This window comes from Elgaria multicarinata, chromosome 5 (genome assembly GCF_023053635.1).
Source record: "Elgaria multicarinata webbii isolate HBS135686 ecotype San Diego chromosome 5, rElgMul1.1.pri, whole genome shotgun sequence".
NCBI lineage: Eukaryota > Metazoa > Chordata > Lepidosauria > Squamata > Anguidae > Elgaria > Elgaria multicarinata.
This window is the reverse complement of record NC_086175.1, coordinates 3,335,908-3,357,292: the sequence shown is the minus strand read 5'-3', so window position 1 is coordinate 3,357,292 and position 21,385 is coordinate 3,335,908. Positions and strand designations below refer to the sequence as shown.

At 41.9% G+C, this 21,385-nt stretch overlaps 1 protein-coding gene across 1 annotated transcript in view; it reads left to right on the top strand.

Moving 5' to 3' along the window:
* Positions 1 to 21,385, top strand: part of NSD2 (nuclear receptor binding SET domain protein 2) — a 139,994-nt gene that overhangs the window by 7,663 nt on the left and 110,946 nt on the right. Inside the window, exons 2-7 of the mRNA XM_063125913.1 lie at positions 12,213 to 12,378; positions 13,841 to 14,007; positions 14,570 to 15,052; positions 18,198 to 18,342; positions 19,245 to 19,322; positions 20,616 to 20,734. Of these exons, the coding sequence (XP_062981983.1) occupies positions 12,213 to 12,378; positions 13,841 to 14,007; positions 14,570 to 15,052; positions 18,198 to 18,342; positions 19,245 to 19,322; positions 20,616 to 20,734 (1,158 nt within the window). The remainder of the gene's footprint in view (positions 1 to 12,212; positions 12,379 to 13,840; positions 14,008 to 14,569; positions 15,053 to 18,197; positions 18,343 to 19,244; positions 19,323 to 20,615; positions 20,735 to 21,385) is intronic.

The following is a 21,385-nucleotide window of genomic DNA, read 5'->3' as shown; positions in this document are numbered from 1 at the left end:
AAGTTCTTCTCCGTGGTCTCTGTGCATCACACTTATGGGCTCTGTGCCTGCGCGGAGCTCGATCACGGAAGCTTCTATAGCTGAAAGGTTTTGGGGCAGGAACCCTGCCCACCGTCCCACTGTGCATGCTCCAGCAGGTTCCCGCCCAGTCCCTCAGTTCTTCGTCGACTGCCATCGTGGCAGCATTGAATGGACTTCTCTCTCTTATGAAAAGAGTTTTTCTTGCTGAGCGGTACCTACCTTCATCCTTTTTAGACACCTTTAGCCTTCTTTTTCTCCAGCTCTGCTTTTTCTCTCAAAAAAATAAAAAAAAATAAAAATCTTTTAGTGTACCCCTTCCTCCTTTTCTTCGTCACGATCCCTGGTTGCAAAACACCTTGGGGTGTATGGCCATTAAGGCCCCTTTCAGGAAGTGTGTTCACTGCGGAAGCAAATTGCCACCTTCAGACGGCCATTCCCTATGCGTTTTTTGCCTTGGGGAAGGCCATATCATAGAGACCTGCCACCATTGCATGGCATTTACCAAGCAAACCTGCAAACACAGGGCTGACAGACTACAATCTATCCTTGAAGGTGGTGGAAGCTAGGCAACCATGCCTGCTTCCCAATGCAAAACACCAATGTCCGCCTCACTATCTAAAGATGGCACTCAGGAATCGCACAGTGAAGGGGACACCATTCCCCCTGCTCAACCACCCTCAGGCTTGGGCCGATCTAAATCCCCGAGTGGTGAATCCTCAGCTGCTGCAGCAGCAAGAAAACTGGCCAAATGGGCCAAAAAGTCTAAACAGACAGATCCTAAAAAGAAAAAGAGGAGGAATAAAGACAAGGATCACCTTCCGGCACACCCGACTTCAAGGAAGATCCCAACACCAATGCTGGACTCGCCAATACCTGTGGTGATCCCGTCCCCGGTACCGACGTCGATACCAGTGGCATCTATTTTGGAAGGGGAAATCCCTGACTTGCCGCCAGCCCAGCCATGTACGGGCACCACGGCTGCAGCTATAACCACTTGGCCCCCGACACCAATACTGACATGGGCACGGAGACCACTAACTGGATCCCCCCTGAGGCACGATCTCTGATTGGGATCATGCCTCCGAATAATCTACATATCGTCATTATCCAAGAGAGAGGGATGGCTGGCAACACCATCGACCCCGACAATATGAGGTCTTCCACCCTTCCCAACAGGTACCACATGCCCCTAGTTATGAGCCTTCCACACCTCGATTGCTGATATCTCGACTGCCAAGGTCACCGCTTGCTCAGACCCATGCTTCAATGCCACCATTTTCAAACCAGCAATCACCACCACCTCAACCACAACCACCACTATGGCCTCGCTCCCAGACCAAGGGAACAATGTCAGTGGATTCACCTTACTATCTTCCATGGCTCCTTCAACAATATCTCCAGACACAGTGGTAACCTCCCAAGACCCATCATCTCCTTCTGATGACTTGGGTACCTTCTCCGAGCAAATTCTAAGAATGGCGAAGGCTCTTGGCCTTGAAGCACAACAACAAATCAAGAAACCCAAAGACCCTGTCTTCGACGCAGTAATTGTCGAAGCAGCTTCATCCATAGCGATCCCATACCTTCCAACGTGACAGGTGCAACTGTCATGACGTCTGCCGTCCTCCACTGCTCCGGTGTCGAGGAGACTGGAGAACATGTACCGAGTTCAACACAAGGACGTGGAATTTCTTTTTACTCACCTGTCACCTAACTCGGTGATAGTTAAATCATCACAAGGCAGATCCCAAAGGGCCCACTCGGCACCTGCAGACAAAGAAAGCAGACGATTAGACTCTTGGTTGTCGAATCTACACTTCAGCCTCTCTGAGCCTCAAGATCGCAAATTACCAAGCAACCATGGCTTGTTATCAGCTTTTCCTGTGGGAGAAAATAGGCTCATTCTGCAATTACCTTCCCGATGACCAACAGGAACTCATACATGTGTTTCAAGCAGAGGCCTCTAAAATAGCCAGACAAAAAAACCCCACGGCCAGACACCAAACCAACTGCGGATCTAAAGCCATGGCTGGTGCCATTGCACTATGAAGACATGCATGATTAAGATCCACAGGCCTTACCCAAGGAACTCATACACGGATTGAAGACCTTCCATTTGACGGTGCTGGCCTTTTTCACAAGAAAAAGGATGAGACAATGGATTCTGTCCACAAAGCCAGAAGCACTGCACACAAAAATGGGACTTTCTCAACCTCTTTCCCACAGCAGCGAAGATGGTACTGACAACCAAATTACCACCTTTCCCAGCGTAAACATCAGGACCGCCAACAACAGCCTCAGCATACAAAGTGCCAACCCTTTGCTCCCTCTTCATGAAGGAGACCATATACAAAGAAACAGTGCCTTTTGACTTTCAAAAGCCCCAACTGCAAACCCCTCAGCGCCTTACCTTATTTGGACCTTACCTTCGACCCTTCTACGATGCTTGGGCTGCAATCACCACCGACACCTGGGTCCTCTGCATTGTAGAATCAGGCTACAAAATAGAATTCGATACCATCCCCCCATTCTTGGGTGTACAAATGACACCTCCATCACCCATGCTTACGGACGAAATCCAGTCCCTAATTTCAAAAGGAGTGATCCGACTCGCGCTATTTCATCATCCCCAAAAGAGGCTAACTCAGTATGCCCCCAATTTTGCAGTCGCGGGTGCTCAGGTATTGGATCTATGGGAGACACCTTTGTGATCTGGTCAGGGACCATGTTCTATATGTTCCCACCCATCCCGCTCCTCATGAGAGTCATATCCGAGATTCAGAGCGACCACACCTGGTGCATACTAATCTCTCCATGGTGGCCGAGACAACCATGGTTCACAAAACTTCTATTGCAGTCCAGACAGACATTTCTCAGACTCCCTTCAACGCTGAACCTCCTCACCAGGGACAAAGGCAGAGTCCATCACCCCGACCTGAACACCCTTCAGCTAACAGCCTGGTTGATCCACAACTGAATATACAAACCTTGCCGCAACCAATACAAGACATTCTTACGGAGTCCAGCAGGCAAGCCAGCAGACGCTTCTACTTCCCAAAATGGAAGGCTTTTACTACCATAGCTGCATCATCGGGATACGACCCCGTTTCTGCACCAATACAAAGTATTTTGGCGTTCCTTTACTCCCTTCACCTTAAGGGACTTGTACTCTCCTCCATCAGAGTCTACCTAGCAGCTATATTGGCTATGCACACTCCAATTTGATCCTTCACAGTCTTTACTCAACCAGTGATACGCCATTTTCTTAAAGGTCTAAGAAATTTAAGTGGCCCTTTCAAGTCAGTTCTACCGACATGGAGCCTTTCAGTTGTACTCCATGCTCTCACTAAGCCCCCGTTCAAACCACTTGCAACCACTGATCTATGCCTTCTCACCTTCAAGCTCGCATTTCTTGTCGCTTTTACATCTGCATGAAGAGCAAGTAAACTCACTGCATTGCGAGTAGATCAACCCTACCTGAACTTCCACAGGGATAAAGTCGTCCTCAGTCGTCCTTCCTTCCAAAAGTGGCTACCGATTTTCACTTAAACCTGGACGTCATCCCTCCAGCTTTCCCCCCGTCTCCTCAATCAGCACTCGAGTCCACCATGCATACTCTTGTTGTTCGAAGAGCCCTTGCCTTTTACAAATCAAGAACGCAGGCCTTTCGTTTATCCTTTCGACTCTTTATCTGTTATGGGGAAAAGAATAAGGGATCATCCATCTCTTCCCAAAGATTTGCTTCTTGGGTCATTCAGACCATCAAGTTCGCTTTTCTAACATCTTACTTTTCCTCCACTCCCTATTCAAGAACAGCCTGAAGTTTTTTTCAATAAGGGTTTCTAGCGGCTATTTTCGCATCACATACCCATGTTCAGGGTTTTTCCACTTTTACTCACCCATTGGTGAGACAATTCAGGAGAGGACTTAAGAACCACATTCCACCCATTCGGAATTTCACTCCCCAATGGAGTTTTTTGGTTGTGCTGACAGCACTAATGTCCAAACCGTTTGAACCACTAGCTACCGCTGATGTTCAACTTTTATCTCTCAAAGTGGCCTTTTTGGTAGCAATCACAACAGCAAGACGGGTGTCAGAACTGTGTGCACTACACATTGATCCACCGTACTTAATGTTACATAAGGACAAAGTTGTTCTCCGAACGGACCCTTCCTTTCTGCCTAAAGTACTTTCAGACTTTCACATTAACCAAGATGTGGTTCTGCCTGCCTTTTTTCAGGATTCCCCGTCGGCTCACGAAATATCTCTGCATACCTTAGATTTTAGGAGAGACCTCCTTTTCTATAAATCTAGAACACAACTCTTTCGTCATTCACTACATTTGTTTCTTGTTATGCTGGAAACAAGAAGGGCCAGCCTGTTTCGTCTCAACTATTTGCTTCGTGGATACTATCAAATTAGCTTACAGTTTGGCCAAGTTAGAGTTGCCTCACTCCATTTGAGCACATTCCACTCAGGGAGTCTTGATGTCGACAGCTTTCGGCAAAGGCATTCCACTTCATGATCTCCTATGTGGGCAAAGCCAACAACTTTCATCTCGCACTACAGACTTGACCTACAGTCCCAAGCGTATTGTGCATTTGGCAGAGCAGTCCTCTCATCGGGTCTCCAGTGAAAGCAGCTACACCAACCCTCAAGTTAGCTTGTCAATCACCCATATGTGTGATGCACAAAGACCACAAAGAAGAAAGACAGGTTGCTTACCAGTCCGCTCAGTTTTCTTGCAGGCACAAGTTAGACCTCGAACACAAAGTTGATTGCAGGGAAAAGGCCTTCATCATAGCCTTCTGTAGACATGCCTGAATTCATTCAGCAGGTCTTTCCCAGGAGATGCAGGCAAAAATTGAAGACCTACCTTTCAATGGTTCTGGTTTTTTTAATGATAAAACTGATGATGCACTTGATACTGTCCAGAAGGGTCGGGGAACGGCTAGAAAAATGGGTTTCCAACAGCCTTACATCCCACCACAGCGTTGATGGTCTTTACCTTGACTGTCCTTTTCTCAGGATTGATACCATCAACAACAGTAGCAGAAACCTCCACAGCAGAGGAAACAATTCCCTGCTTCCACTCCGACCCTTTCAGAGAGTGCTTGGCTCCTTTTCTTCCAGCTTGGCGAGCTATCACCAATGATCAATGGGTCCTCTCTGTTATAGAAGAAGGTACCGTTTAAGACATCCCTCCTCCAGGCACCATGAAGTATACCACAAACAACAACACCCTTTCATCAGAGGTCTTGTTGCTCCACAAGGGAGCCATAGAGAATGTCCCACCAGACGACCTTCGCAACGGGTTTTACTCCAGGTACTTCACATTGCCAAAGAAGGATGGAGGTCTTCGTCTAGTTCTAGACCTATGAGACCTCAATATTTACTGCCATGTCAGGAGATTTTGAATGGTCTTGCTGGCCTCGATGTCTGCAGTGCCTACTTTCATGTCTCCCGCAAGTATCTGCATTTTATTGTCAGAGACATGATTTACCAATACACTGCACTTCCCTTCATTCTCTCCACCGCACCGAGAGTATTCTCGAAATGCATGGCTGTCGTCTGTGCAAATCTCAGGTTCAGCAGCACTGAGGTATATTCTTACTTCGACGATTGGCTCCTTGTTGTGAAGACGAAGCTCCAACTACAGAGGTCCATTGTCATCACCCGCAACCATCTGTGTCAACTCGGCCTGTATATAAATTATGAAAAGTCTCATCTCTATCCAAGACAAAACATATAATTTATAAGTGGTCTATTGGACTCTAGTGTCAGCAAGGCTTTTCTCCCACAAGATAGGGCTCAAAAAATAACACAACTCGCAACAAATATCATGAAAGCAACTCATGTAAGGGCATTCGCTGTCCAATGCTTAAGCAGACTTATGGCCTCGACAACAGCTGTTGTACAGCAGTCCAGATTCCGAATGCAATGTCTACAGTTTGGGTTCCTCCAGTCATTCGACATCAACAAGAACCCCAGGTGTACCAAAATGAGCCTGCCGCCTTTCGTCCAGATCTCCCTCTTGTGGTGGACACGGCCGAGTTCTCTAAATCGGAGTTCCCTTCCACTCTCACAGCATTCAGGGCATCGTAATGACGGATGCCTCCCTCCTTGGCTGGGGTGCCCACTATCAGGGCTTGCAGGTCCACGGACATTGAACTGATGTCGAGTGCACCAACTACATCAACTGGCGATTTACAAATCACTGAAGGTCTTTGAACCGAACCTTCAACATGGTTACAGGTCGCAGCAGACAACACTACCACCATTGCCTACCTGAACAAACAGGGTGAAACAAAATCTCGACCCCTCCTAGAACTCACCTTACACATCTTGTGTTGGTGTTTCGACAGAAAACTGCCATACACATTGCGGGTGCTCACAGCCTCTTAGCGGACAATCTCAGCTGATATTGACAAGAGTCTCACGAGTGGCAGCTACACAGACAAGACCTGGACTATCTATTTCACACCTGGGGACTTCCAGAGATCGATCTCTTCGTGACACCAACCAACTCTGTGCTTCCCCAGTTTTGCAGCAGAGCGGGCCAGGGAAGGAACTCGATAGGGGTTCATTCCATTCACCCTATGGTGGAACATTGGCCTCTATTATGCATTGGCCAACCAGATGTCCTGCATTCTGGTAACCTCATGGTGGTCTCACCAGATGTGGTTCGCCCGTATTCTTAGTCTGTCGCAGGCCAATTACTGCAGCCTCCTGAACATCCCGGATCTCCTCACACAGTGTTGAGGGTGTTTCAGACACCCCAATCTCTAGTTGCTTCAATTGACAGCATGGAAAATTTAGGCTTGGAGCTCGACCCATTTCCGGCTTCTCTATGCCGATTCTTACAGACATCTAGGAAAGACTCTACCTAGGTGTTATATCATAGGAAATGAACTGTGTTTGCAGTTTATGTTCTAGCTAATAACTTTCAGCCTAGAGTCGCTTCCTTACATCAACTTTTATGTTTTCTTCCTTTGCTTTTTGATAGAGGCCTTCTTTACTTGTCTCTATGTGTTTATCTTGTAGCAATTTCTGCATCCCACCCTCCTGTTGAGGGATTCACAGTTTTTTCACACACTTTGTCTAAGAGGTTTCTCAAGGGTATTCATAATTTAGCTCCACCAGTCAGAGCTGTTGTCCCAGCATGAAGCCTCTCAGTTGTCCTAAAGGCCTTAACTTCTCCTTTCGAGCCAATGCTGGCATCGGACTTCAGTTTGTTATCATGAAAGACTGTCTTTTTAGTCGCAATGACGTTGGCACGTCGATCTAGCGAACTCTGCGCTCTCTGAGTAGACCAGCTGTATCTATCCTTCCACAAGGACAAGGTTCTTCTCAGGCCAGACCTTACTTTCTTACCTAAGGTCGTTTTAGATTTCCACTTGAACCCGGCAATCACTTCACCGGCTTTCTTTCCAACACTGACTTCGGCATTGGAGACAACGATGCATACTCTCGATGTCTGCAGAGCACTCACTTTTTATAAAGCTAGATCTACAGCCTTCTAATCCTCATCTCGTTTATTTCTTTGTTATTCTGGCTGAAAGAAGGGATTGCCAATTTCATCTCAGCGTTTAGCTATCTGAATTGTTCTTACGCTTGCTCTGGCCTATGAGATGCAAGGTCTATCGCTCACCACACCGGTTAGAGCCCACTCTGTTCGAGCTATGGCTACATCGACAGCTTTCGACAAGGGAATTGGACTTCCATTCCTATGCAGGGCTGCAACCTGGTCCCAACCCTCCACTTTTGGGAAGCATTACTGTCTCGACGCTCGAGCTGATTGCACGTTCAGAAGAGTGGTCCTCTCATCAATACTGGCATAAAAACCTACCATCATGCCTGCTAAGTCAACGTGCTATTCACCCATGTGTAATGCACAGAGACCACGATGGAAAAAGACAGGTTGCTTACCTGTAACTGTAGCTCTTCGAGTGGTCATCTGTGCATTCACAGAGCCCACCCGCTTTCCCCGCTACAGTGTTCGTGCCTATCATGAATACATTGCAGAACTCCTTGATGTTGACACTTATGGTGTCATGTTACAGTATTTTTCGTACATGTCATATTTCAGTCCCTTTGGTTCTGAGGCCACGTGTCAGTCTCCATGAACGGAGGGGAATGGGCAGGAACCCCTTTGAGCATGTGCACAGTGCCGTGGGGGAGGGGTTCCTGCCCGGAACGCCTCAGCTCTAGAAGTTTCCCAGTGCTGCTCCGCCCAGGCACAGAGCCCATGTGTGAATCCACAGATGACCACTAGAAGAACTCAAGTGACAGGTAAGCAACTTGTCTATAAGCTGTTGCGATACCAAAACTTTAGAAAGGACAATCCTATAATCTAGCCCAAGATGGACACAGGAATGTTAGAGTTTAGGTTTAACTAGATATCATCCTCTGCTTTTCCAGCAGCAATGACAAAAGCATTGTAACAGTAGCAGAAAAGAGAACTAATGTATCAATGATTTACAGAGTTCCTAGCAGTGCCGTTGCCACCTACCAATGGCAGTATTGCTCCTGACAGCACCCCCACTGTCTGTACATGGGAGGGGCTAACGAATCAGCAAGCAGTATTGGGAATGCGTTCATAACATGGGGACAATTTCTTTGTGAGGGGTGCATGATTTTTGCAAGGGAAAGGAGTCACTTAAGCAAGCATGAAAGCTACAACAGCAAATTCATAGAAACTAAACCTAAGCTGCCTAGTAGCAAATAGTGGAGGAATGCTGCAAGGCCTCACCCAGGCGATGGGAATGCAGCCTGTACAGGGCACAGTTTATCTTTTAGTGGATCTCAGGGTTTGCCTGATAGTGATATTTGTAGATGAAAATGGGAAAGGGAATGGGAATAGAATCCCATGCACCTCCCACTGTAACAGCACAGCCATGGACCAAGATTTTTTGTTTCCTGATACTGTGGGTATTATTTTTATCACTTTTTTATTCACTGAATGCTGATGTCACAGAACAGTCTTTGATTCTATATAACTTTTGCATTGGGTGCATTAAATGATTCTGAAAGTTTTCAGCCAGTATTTTGGCCTTGATCCTTCATTAGTTGTCCACACATACACGAACTACTCTGCATTTCTTACTATTGAGGCTTTATTTTGTTTACTGCCTTCACCAAGGGTGGAGGAATCGTTCAGACCCTTTGGAAAGATGGGGCTTTAAGTGGGAGTGGTACTCTCTTTTTTCCTAATTTGTACTGCTCTGGTAAATCATCCAGACCAGTGATGATTCAGAATTCATCACTTATTTATTTTATTTATTTATTTATTACATTTCTATACCACCCAATAGCCGGAGCTCTCTGGGCAGTACACAAAAATTAAATCATTCAAAGTATAAAACAGTATAAAACCATAATACAAAATACAATATAAAAGCTCAACCAGATAAAAACAGCAGCAATACAAAATTACAAATTTAAAACGCCAAGTTAAATTTTTTTATAGACTGTTAAAATGGTGGGAGAATAAAAAGGTCTTCACCTGGCATCTAAAAGCATATAATGTAGGTGCCAGGCGAACCTCCTTAGGGAGCTCATTCCACAGCTGGGGTGCCACAGCAGAGAAGGCCCTCCTGGTAGCCACCTGCCTCACTTCCTTTGTAAAAAAAAGAAAAGAAAAAAAGGTATGCATTATTGGATCTCTCCTGAAGAACCGCTTCAATAATTTTAGTTCACCTTCAAGGCATAAGGCTGATTTACACTTGCATTTATAAGATATATCATCAGATATATGTTTTTTCAACCATGTGTATCTCATTGGTCCATATGCCAGAGAGCCAGGGTTAGTCATTGCTCTTTGCTGCACATTAACCTAGTAGCTAATACAGCAGTGGCCAAAATTGTGGACACTTTTTGAAATTTTCATGTTTTGCAACTTTGCATGCTTATAGAAAATGTTCTGTTTCACGAAATTCAAATGTTTATGTATCAATTGAAAGAGAATTTAATGCTGAATTCAATATTAAAAACAATGCAAATATCTGCAGTACAAAAAAGTTATACTAACTTTAGTCTAAAAACAAACACAGGTGTGATTGAATAAAGAAGCGGGTTGGAATTGCAAACCCTACTGCCCAATCACAGTCCTTGTTCTGGGGACCAATCACATGGCAGTAGCTGCGGTACATCATGTTTCAAGTTGGGAAAAGTCAGTTTTGCTGTTCGTTTTGTAGAAGACAGAACAAACATCTTTGTTACTGAAGCGGAATTGGAGATTGTGTGAATATTTGAAGTATTTCTCAAATTAAAAGAGTACATTATAAATAGAGCAATGGCACCAAAGAAAAGAGTTGGTTGGACACCCAGGAAAAGAAGCAGAATTGTTGTATTTCATGAATCAGGTCTTTCCTATGCTGAAATTGCAAGGCAAGTTGGTCGAACAATGACTACATCTGGAGTATGAAAGTTTTGTTTACGGTATAAGGAAACAAAGTCAATAAAAAAACAAAGCAGGAAAAGGCCATAAAAAGTGCACGTCTTCTATTGATGACAGAAGAATAAAAAGGCTGTGTGTCAAGGACAGAAAAATGTCATCTGAGACCATCAGAGGTGAACTTGGTGCAACTGGCGCTTCTGTCAGTTCCAGAACGATAAGGAGAAGACTATCAGATCTTGGACTAAAAGGTAGGATTCCTAGAAAAAAGCCATATCTGAATCTACAGCAGCGCCGGAAACAACTACAGTGGGCAAAAGAACACAGTGAATGGACAGAAGATCAGTGGAAGCAAGTTATTTGGAGTGACGAAAGTAAGATAAGCTTATTTGGTAGTGATGGGCGAAAATATGTGAGACGTAGAGTAGGGAGAACTACATCCTGACTGCATTGAGGCAACTGTTAAGCCCCCAACAAGCATTATGATTTGGGCATGTATGTCAGCAGATGGTGTTGGCTGCCTTCATGTAATCGACGGCACGCTGAACGCACGAAAATACATTGACACCATCCTGGAACCAAAACTGCTACCTTCCATCAGGGATCTCTTTCCCAACAATGCACCATTTATTTTTCAGCAGAATTCAGCTCCCTGCCACACTACAAAAATATGCAAACAGTGGTTCACAGCAAAGGGCATTCAATTGTTGACCTAGCCAGGAAACAGCCCTAACCTGAACCTGATAGAAAATTTGTGGCACTGTTTGAAAATTCTTGTACGAATGAGGCGCCCATCAAATAAAAGGCAATTAATTGAGGCTATAATTGATTCCTGGCACCACGCCATAAAGAAGGAAGAGCTTCAAACACTTGTCGGCTCAATGAGATGTCGCTGTGATGCTGTTTCCAAAAATAAAGGCTACCCTACCAAATACTAATAGTACATTGCAATTGTAAGTACAGTATCTGATATGCACTGGTTTTAAACGTTTGAATTAGTTGTATGTATTTTATGGTGTTTTTATTTGTGTTGTACCCCGCCTCAATCCAGAGGGAGAGGCAGGTAACAAATAAAATTATTATTATTATTATTTTATTATTATTATTATTATTATTATTATTATTATTATTATTATTATATCATTGTATCAGATTTTACTGTAAATTGATCATGATTGCAGTATTTGCAGCATAACTTTTTTTGTACTGCAGATATTTGCATTCTGTTTTTTTGTATTGAATTCAGCATTAAATTATCTTTCAATTGATATATAAATATTTGAATTTTGTGAAAAAGAACATTTTCTATAAGCATGCGAAGTTGCAAAACATGAAAATTTAAAAAGGTGTCCACAGTTTTGGCCACCACTGTATGTGCTTTCTGTTGCGTAATGTGAAATGTCTCTGACATGCGGATCTAGAAATTCCAAGAATAGTATTATCAACTTCAAGAGAAACTGGAATAACAAGCCTCACATGTTAATTTAAGATAGCAGTTGCCCCATAATTTGTACCCAAATATGAGAAACTTCACACAAAGCCTTAAAGAAAAAGAAAATCCCCATGGGTTCCATTATAGCTGTTTTCTTAGCAACCCAAATCTTATTTAGAGCACTGAAGGTTTTTGGGGGAGCACTGGTTTTAAGTTACAATTGCAATGAACCAAATAGCGTTGTTACCAGAAAAATGAAGTTATGGTTATCAAATATTTTTCATGTGTATTCTGATATGATGCATTTGATGTTTAAGTTGCTAGAATTTGTAAATGTCTGCCTTTTATCTTTTTAACAAAAGGTTCCTGCTAAAGAAGATTCTTCTTTGCTTACTGGAAAAGATGACAAAACTCATGCATTGAAATACAATGTAGGAGACTTGGTATGGTCCAAAGTGTCTGGCTATCCATGGTGGCCCTGTATTATTTCAACTGATCCTCTTCTTCATAGCTTCACAAAACTAAATGGTATGCTTCTTTTTCTTTTTCTTCTTCTTTTTTTTTTTTTTTTTTTTTTTTGGTAGTTTAGTATTTGCAGCTATGGCTGTATTTGGCCCAAAAATAAGAAGGAAAAAAGAAGTGAACTGATATATTTTTATTTGACTGTTGATTTCATTAACTAGAGAAGATGGGAGGTCATGCAAGCTTTCTGAATAGCACTGAGGTATTTATTAGGCCAGAATAAAAAAGTACCTAATATTAATACAAATATAGTAGTAATTTGAATAAGTTTATTATAATATTTTAATATTTCAAATACTAGGATCACAATATTCTAGGGACTTGAGTATTCAGTTAGATTACAGGTATGTAGTAAAACTTTAGTGAGTGCATTTTAGTCTTGCAGAAAAATAATTCAGGTTCCTGTGGGCCAATCTGGGATAGACAAGATATTTTTGGTAGTTTTCCTGTATAGTTATGTAACTTCTACTGATAAGCTTGATTCATAGCCATTTAGGAAAGAGCAAAAGAGGCGTAGCTTTAAAAGAATTAATATTCTTGATTTGCCTTGTTAGTTTTAGCGCAACCTGATGCCTTCCAGATGTTCTTGACTACAACTCTCATCAGCCCCAGCCAGAATGGCCAGTCATAAGGAATGCTGGGAATTGTAGTCCAACTCATCTGGGAGGCATCAGGTTGCCCAGTCTTCCTGAACTTGGTGCCTTCAGGTAGTTTGGTCATGCTGTCTGGGGCTGATGGGAGTTGAAACCCCAAATCTCTGGGGGCCACCAGTTTGGAGAAAGGGGCTATAGCCCGCAGCCTGCCCTTCTTCCCCTTGGCTTTACCTACTAGCTGCATCATTACATCATTCAGTGTGGATGTAAGTTCTGCCAACAGTATGACGTAGTCTGACTCTGTAGCCCTCTCTCCTGCCCATGCTGTGAGGTTGTCTTACAGTGGGAGGTAGATATCACCAATTCTGAAAGGTGTGTTTTTTCGGTGGGGGTGGGGTCACAGCTGTGGAGTTTTGTTGTGTTTTACTTCTACTGCCTAACTGCACACTCCTAAAAATTATATAGTCGTTTAGGACTAGTGATTCTTTATTACCCCTGCAAGAACATCTCCATAGTTGGGCATAGAGAGTAGCTCAACACTTCTTTGAACTCTGCCACAGTTATGGTTAATTAAATGTTCTGTACTAATGTAAAGGATATAAACTCCAGGGCCTGAGAGAGAATTTACACATACAGTATTTGTACAATCTGTTTCAAAGGAGATTTTTTAGTGTTAAACCTATATATTAGAGATCAAAGATAGGGTGTTAACAAAATATTAATTAAAATGAAGTCTTATGGAAAAACAATATCTAAAAGTCAAACAATGGTCTATTATTCTTATGTGTATCATTGAATATGTTTTTATGTAGGTCGATATTAATATTTCTAAATGAGACCATAAATTATGTAAATACGCTTTCTACAATTTTTAGGACGAAAGAAAAGTTTTCGCCAATATCATGTACAGTTCTTTGGAGATGCCCCAGAACGAGCTTGGGTATTTGAGAAAAGTCTTGTGCCATTCAAAGGAGAAGAACAATTTGAGCAATTGTGCCAGGAAAGTGCAAAGCATTCCCTTACCAAAGCAGAGAAAATAAAGGTAAAAATTGTGTGTTATATCTCAGCTGCTATATTATCTGCCTGGATAAACACAAGAAGCACTGTGAATTGTTGTGGGACTGGGTAGTTTTATTTTTTTATTTATTTATTTATTTTATGTACTGCCCCATAGCCAAAGCTCTCTGGATGGTTTACAAAAGTTACTGCATCTAGTGTGTCACATTTCCTTGCAAATTCTTCTTCTTCTTCGTGGTCTCTGTGCATCACACTGATGGGCTCTGTGCCTGCGCGGATCTTCATTCGGGAAACTTCTATAGCCTAGAGTTTTGGAGGGAACCCGGTCCGTACTGCGAATGTCCCCAGGGGTTCCCGCCCGAGCCCCTCAGTTCTTCGTTGACCGCCAATGTGGTAGCTTCAACTGCGACTTCTCCATTATTCCTGCTCAACTTAACATCCTTTTCTAACAGCATTTTCTTCCATATTGGGATAGAAGTTTCATTTGAATATATTAATAGAGAGTGATGCTTTTCATAATACATATAGATAGGGTTTTTCCTTTTATTGCTGGCCTTGCATAACTACTTCATGTTTTCCCCCCACAGATGTTGAAACCTGTTTCAGGAAAACTACGCCCCCAGTGGGAAATGGGTGTCAAACAAGCAAAAGATGCATTATCCTTGAGAGTGGAAGAACGGAAAGCCAAGTATAATTTCATTTATGTTAGGGGCAGACCTCTTCTTAATCCTCAAGTAGCAAAGGAAGCAGGTCTTGTTGTTAAATCTTTGGAGGAAATGGATAAAATTTACACAGATGAAGACATTTCTCAGACTCTGAAATCAAGTAAAGAATATGATGTTCCTGCCAAGAGGAGGAGGAGAACAAAATTGCTTGCAATGGATGAATCTCAAGAAAGCATCAAACCTGTAAAGAATTCAACTCCTGAAAAAGTCCTTGAAGACAGAGAAGCCAAAAGAGGCACAGTGTCACCTGTCAGTAGAAAAAAGGCTGTTGCATATACTCCACGAAACAGAAAGGGAGATGCAGTTTCTCAGTTCTTGGTGTTCTGTCAGAAGCACAGAGATGAGGTTTGTACCTTCAGAACTTGTATTGTTAAGTAATTCTGTGTTACAGAAATCTGTTTTTCTTCTGATAGTTTTCAAAACATGCCACATGCTCTCTACTACATGAATTCTGTCTGTCCCTCTCATACACACACACTTGGACACTTGCATGAACACATGGCCATATGTACACGTATACATGTTCCATCGTTCCTCCAAGAACCCTGGATATCATGTATCGGATTATCCTTCATTGTCCTGGCAACAAATCTGTGAGGTTGCTTAAGCTGAGAGAGTGATTTATCATGGCTTAACAGGCTTTGAGGTCCAGTGCTCCATCCTGTATACCACACGGGCTCTTTGCTAATATCTAAACACTTTGGCCTTGATCCCAAAAGCTGTATTACATACATGTGTTGGCCTGTCAGCACAGCAGGGCTTTTCAGGCTTCAATTAAACAAAAGTCCTTTGGTGATGAGTGTGACACTGCCTCTCACAATCCTTTGTGGGAACACTTTTTGAAGGGACACAGGAACACTTGTGATTGGGAAACATTTGCAAATGGAATGTAAACTGCAAGGTTAATGCAGCTATTAACAAGTTGGCTGCATTTGTACATAATGCTAGACCATGATTTAGCATTATGAGCTGGAGTAAGCCTTGGGCTTTCACAGTGCTCCTCTCCGGTGTGACACAAAGAGATTGGAAGGTTTTATTTTGGTTTTAGATTAATTGCAATTTAGCATGGAGTCTGAACCTCAAGCTATGGTTAACCTTAACTATGGTTAGTTGAAACAAGTCAGCTTCATAAACTATGGCTTGAGGTTGCTTTGTTCCAGCAACTCAAAGTTAAAATTAACCACAGCTTGTCAAGGTTAGAATGTCTTGACAAGCTGTGATTAATCTAATATAGAAGGGAAAGCTCCCAAAATCCTCATGGCTTTGCCTGGTGGTGGGAAGAGTGCATGGTTCACTTTTATATTGCCAAGCTGTGGTTTAGCATTATATTTGAATGCAGCCACTGTCTCACTGCTATATATATAGTAGAAGACCAGCCCCACATCAAATTTTCTTTTCAGCTTTTTTTAAGGAACAGCAATACTGTCCTAGGCTGGGAGCGTAATACAGTCTGTGAGGCATTTACTACCTTCACCTACTCTTACAATACTTAAACTATTCTAAATAAAATGTCTATGTGCAAAACCTCTGTATGTACTTCAACAGAGTCCCCAGCCATTCACGCATGTAGGTGGAAGTCTGACTTATCACTAAGCAGGGAAAATAATTTATTTATTATTTATTAAAACATTTATATCCCGCCCTATATCACAAGGATCTCCGGGTGGCGTACAGATAAAAATCATACATATAAAATAGAACAATAAATATACAATTCAAAAACAAATTAAACCATTAATATGTTAAAACTAGTACGAAATTTTAAGACAGTAAAGTCCAATTAAAACGTTTGTTTTTAAATGTTGATATTTTAGTATTTTTAGTTTTATTCTGTGTTAGTTTAGAAGAATTATTTTGAAAAGCAGTCCATAAATTCAAGTATGAAAAAAATTGGATGGAAAATCTTTTCTCTCATCATTTTAGAAATTAATTTGTCAATGTCACTTGGGTCTGTTAACGCCCTCCTTTACCTGGAATATGCAGACCGTTGTCCATTTGATGCACTCGCTGGACGGGATATGTTGTCATACCTCCGTACATCATAGAACAGACGCTTCTTAATAAAGCAAGAGGTCCACTTTGCGGTGTCAATTTCCCCCATAGGGGGCGCAATAGCTCCCGATGTTTTGCGGATCCCCTAATCACATGACCAGTCCAAAGCAAGCGGCACTTCCTTTCTGGGTTCCTTTCCATGGAGGGTTATGTGGCGGGGCCTGTGGTCCTGCCTCTCAGCTGCCAGAAGGGGTGGTGGGGCTGTGTTTGATGTGGGGCCTGCTGGGTAATCATACTCTAAAGAGAGGAGGGAGGAGGAGAAGGTGGTGGCAGCCTCAGCAGTAGTAAAAGAGGCTGGTGCCCCTGGCCACTGCTGCCCGCTTGGTCTAGTCTAGCCCCAGGTCAGCGGCCTCCGGACATGGAGCAGTGGGGGAGCCAGAGATGGTACTCCGCTGTCGCGTCTTTTCGCGGTGATCCGCTGTGGCCTGCCCATTCCCTCGTCCGTGGCTCCTGCTGCTGGGGCCTTCCTGGGGCTCTTCACACCCGCCTGGGAGCTGCAACCAGGACATGGATGGGAAGGTGTAGTGGAGCAGCCAGTGGAGCTGAGTGACGGGCGGCTCGGAATGGTGGAAGCAGTCAGCCAGAGGAGAAATTACTTTCTCTAGTGCTCAGGGCAGAAGTATGGTTCTTTAAAGAGAAAGAGCGGTATCTCTTTTCTCAGTTTAACTCATTCAAATGCCAGCTTCATTGGCTTGGAGAGATTGGCCTCCTGAACATTAGCTTGAAGAGATTGGCCTCCTGAACATGTTTCTTTTTCTCAGGATTAATATCATTTTTCTAATCACCCTTCTTCCCCTCCCCAGTCACCTCCCGCCACTACCGCCACAACTTACCTGTAAATTGTCCTCCTCCCACAATTTAAAAGTAAGATCATAGCGATTCTCTATTTCTATTACCCCAAACTATGGTGGATGTAAAGGGCCCCTTCGCCACAGGTTGTGGCAATAGATATAGTAAAAACAGAGCTGCTGTGATCTTACCTTTAAATCGCGGCTCGGCTCTCTGGGAGGAGGATGCGATTTACAGGCAAGTCCTGGTGGTGGCAGCTCTGGGTTGAGGGAAGGAAGGGGCAAGGGGGCTGCGTGTGGAGAGTTAGGACTGAATCTCGTTTCGGAGGCGAGGCGAGCACCCCCCGAAGCTCCCTGAGTCCTGGAAGTTTCGGAGGTTCCAAAACAGCCTCCGAAGCAAGTCGGGAGGGTGTGTGTGTGTGTACAGCCCTAATAAAAACAGTTCTCATTACTAAAATGATACTGTTTATTACTATGTGATTACCAACTAGGAGATATGTAGTACCACGCAGTAACTGGTCTTTTGTCTTGTGGATCCCATAGAGTAAACAACAAAATGTTCATCTCTTATTTGACAACTTTTAGAAATAAAGCATTTACTTTAACTAAATATATATTCTAATATTTGAATAAGTATTATGTTTGTTCAGGTGATTGCTGAACATCCAGATGCCTCCAGCGATGAAATTGAAGAGCTGCTGGAATCACAGTGGAACATGCTTAGTGAAAAACAGAAAGCACGCTATAACACAAAATTTGCCATAGTGACCTCTCCCAAATCTGAAGAAGACACTGGTAAACGTAAAACTGTGCTAGTATACTCTAACTAAGTTTAATATATGTAGTGGTGTTAAACTAAGCACACAGTTTCAGACTTGTAGGGAGAGCAGTCTTTGCTGTTCTACACTTCTAATTTTGGTGTGTTGTGCTGATAGCAGTGAATGCAGTCTTTACAATAAAAGTCAATAACGTCTGCATTTCTTGATCATTGTTCTGCAAAGTTGCTCTATGTAAACCTACTGTTTAGATATTGCTGGTTTCTCATTCCTTTCCAGGCTATAAGCAGCTCCCATTAGGAGAAATAAATTTAAGTATTCTCATTCAGTATAATCATGGTTCTTAAAATAATAGTGTAGTTTGTAATTCTATTTTCCTTTGTTAATAATTACGACTGTTGACATACACAATTCGAAACACATATTTCCAAATTATAACTGACTTATTAAGTTGTTTGAATCTTGTAGAATGACATCAGAGTCTACAATGATTTTTTTGGGCTAGGTTACTATCTAGATAAACACTTTGCTTAATATCCTGAAATATGGTGGTAAAATTCTTTGGAATAGTTAATATACCTGAAGGAAAATTGGAGGGGCAATATTTATGATCTTTGTCAGTAGTAGTTGTAATAATAAAAAATAAAGTATATATTTAGTACATTAACTTGGTTAGATTGTTACAGAAATTTTAAGCCACAGGTTGCTGCTTTGGGCAATGAAAGGAATGAGGATGTGTTTGACAGGTTTGTCAGTTTTGGAAAAATGTATAAAAAGTGCAGTCAGTTTTGTTATCTGTGTGTGAAATAACATCTTGTGGGAAAGTTAACAGCTTTGTCTCAACGTGTAAAATATTTGGATGTCAGTTTTTAAAAAAACAAACAAACAAACCACACTACACAACATTCTGTATCTCTCAAGGTTCGTCACAGAAGAGTATGGGAGAGGCGAAACGTAAAGTTTTTCAAGAATCACCTAAAAGGAGATCAAGATCCAGAAGTAATTGAAATTTGTGCTGTGTACTATTGATTCATTATAAGTAATCTTTAAGTGTGCCTTTTTATGTAATTGCTCACAAATCATCATTCTTCTCTCAGATGTTGTGCTCCTTTGGCTTTAGCATTTTATGGATCCTGAATTAAATACTTGAGTGCTGTAATGCTGAATTTTATTCAACTTCCTGATAGTTTCATCCTACAAAATAATTAAAAACAGTATTGCTTATTCCTTATCTATAGAAGATGTCTTTCATGCTTGGGCACATTGTTACTAGTTTGCAAAAGGCCATCATTGTATGCCAGTACCAATTCTGTCACTATATTTTCAGAAAATATTGACATATACGCTGGCTGCAGTATTTTTTAAACATCCTAGTTTGCATTAAACATGACTGGACAGTTACCCATGGTTATTTCTCTTTTGAAAAACTGTTTCATTAGAATTTGTTACAGAATAAGGAGATACGTTTTGAATCTTGAATTTCTAATTGCCCAAAGAAGCAGCTGATCCAAGGCACTTGAATACTGCTCCTTAGATTCATATTAAACATGCAGTCTGGCCTCCTAGAGTACAGTTGAGAAAGGAAAAACAGTGACGTAGAAGTTTACTACATTTTTTTCATATAGATCCAGGCTAAGAAATTAACTTTTTTTTTTAAAGTAGAATCTTTATACACTAAAACAGCTGTTGAAATAGACTGTATAAATTAGCAGCTGATCTTCTGCCTTGGGGACCCGTAACATGGAATTTGTTTACTTTAAATTGATTCCTCCACCGCATCTTGTAAATATGTGAAGTTTTAAAAACGTTTCTTTATGGCTTTATTTTTTTAGACTCTGGCACAAAACGATTAAAATAGGGTTTGTACAAAATAAATTCACATACTACATATATTGCTATATTTCTTGCAAAACATGAGAAGAATGATCTGCCACACTAATGAACTTACAGACAGAGTTAATATTTCCCCATTGTATAACAACTTAAGCTTTATTCTTAAAAGAAATTACTCCCAAGCAACAAACTACAGATTGTGGATTCATTGGTAAATTGTTTGAAACAAGAAATTAATGTTAACTTGCAGAATAACTGTGTTGATTTGATCTGAAGCTTTGCCATGAGAGCACTTGTAAAACTAGTTTTAATAATAAAAGCGGTGATCCCCAGGACGTTAAGGGTTAATAAAATTATTAACGTTTATTTAAATAGTAATGTAACTAGATCAATTCAAAATAATTTCTAAGTGAGCTTTAGATCTTTTTCATGTAAGTTTCCCCCATCCCCTGCTCCAAGGTAACTTACATGGAAATAAAAGGAAACCAATAAAGAGGACAAAGAAACCCACAGAAGATTTTGAAGTTCAGGAAGCACCTAGGAAAAGGCTCAGGATGGATAAAAAGAATTATCAGAAGGTAACTATGTTGTTCTCTTGTTCAGGTACATTATAGCAGCACCAGACTTGGTTATCTTAGTTTCCATTTTGTCAGAATTTCTATAATGTCCTGCTTCACTTTAGCAAATGAATTAATTATGGGTGGGTAACTTAGAATGTACTTCTGAAAACACTGATGCTTGGGATACAGGTGAAAACATATACATTCATGAATCTGTCTTCTCCTGAACCTCTCTGCCATATGGGATAGTTGCTGTCAGAAAGCTGAGAGAGAAAGATAATAGACTGTGTTTGGGGGACCTGATGTCTTTCACCTGGTAAAGAATATCCTAAATGTCCCCAGGAAGTATGTTCCTTTCTTCTGCTTTAGGGAGCCGTCACTGCTTTTATGACAGCAGTACTCATTATACTAATCCTTTTTTCATCCCAGTTTATGTTTATGTATCTAGCAACCAACACCTCACACTAAGGAAAGGACAAAAAATGCCGTGCATAACAGGCCTGCAAGCAAGAATCAATGTGGGCAAACAAAATTGAGAAAAAGCCAGCAGAGCTTTGCTGTACAGATTCCCTCCAGTCAGTGGCCATTTTGCAAGTATGCTTATACCGTCACTTGCAGAAGCAATGGCACATTGCTAGTTGACTAAATTAACTGATGCATAAGCATGTA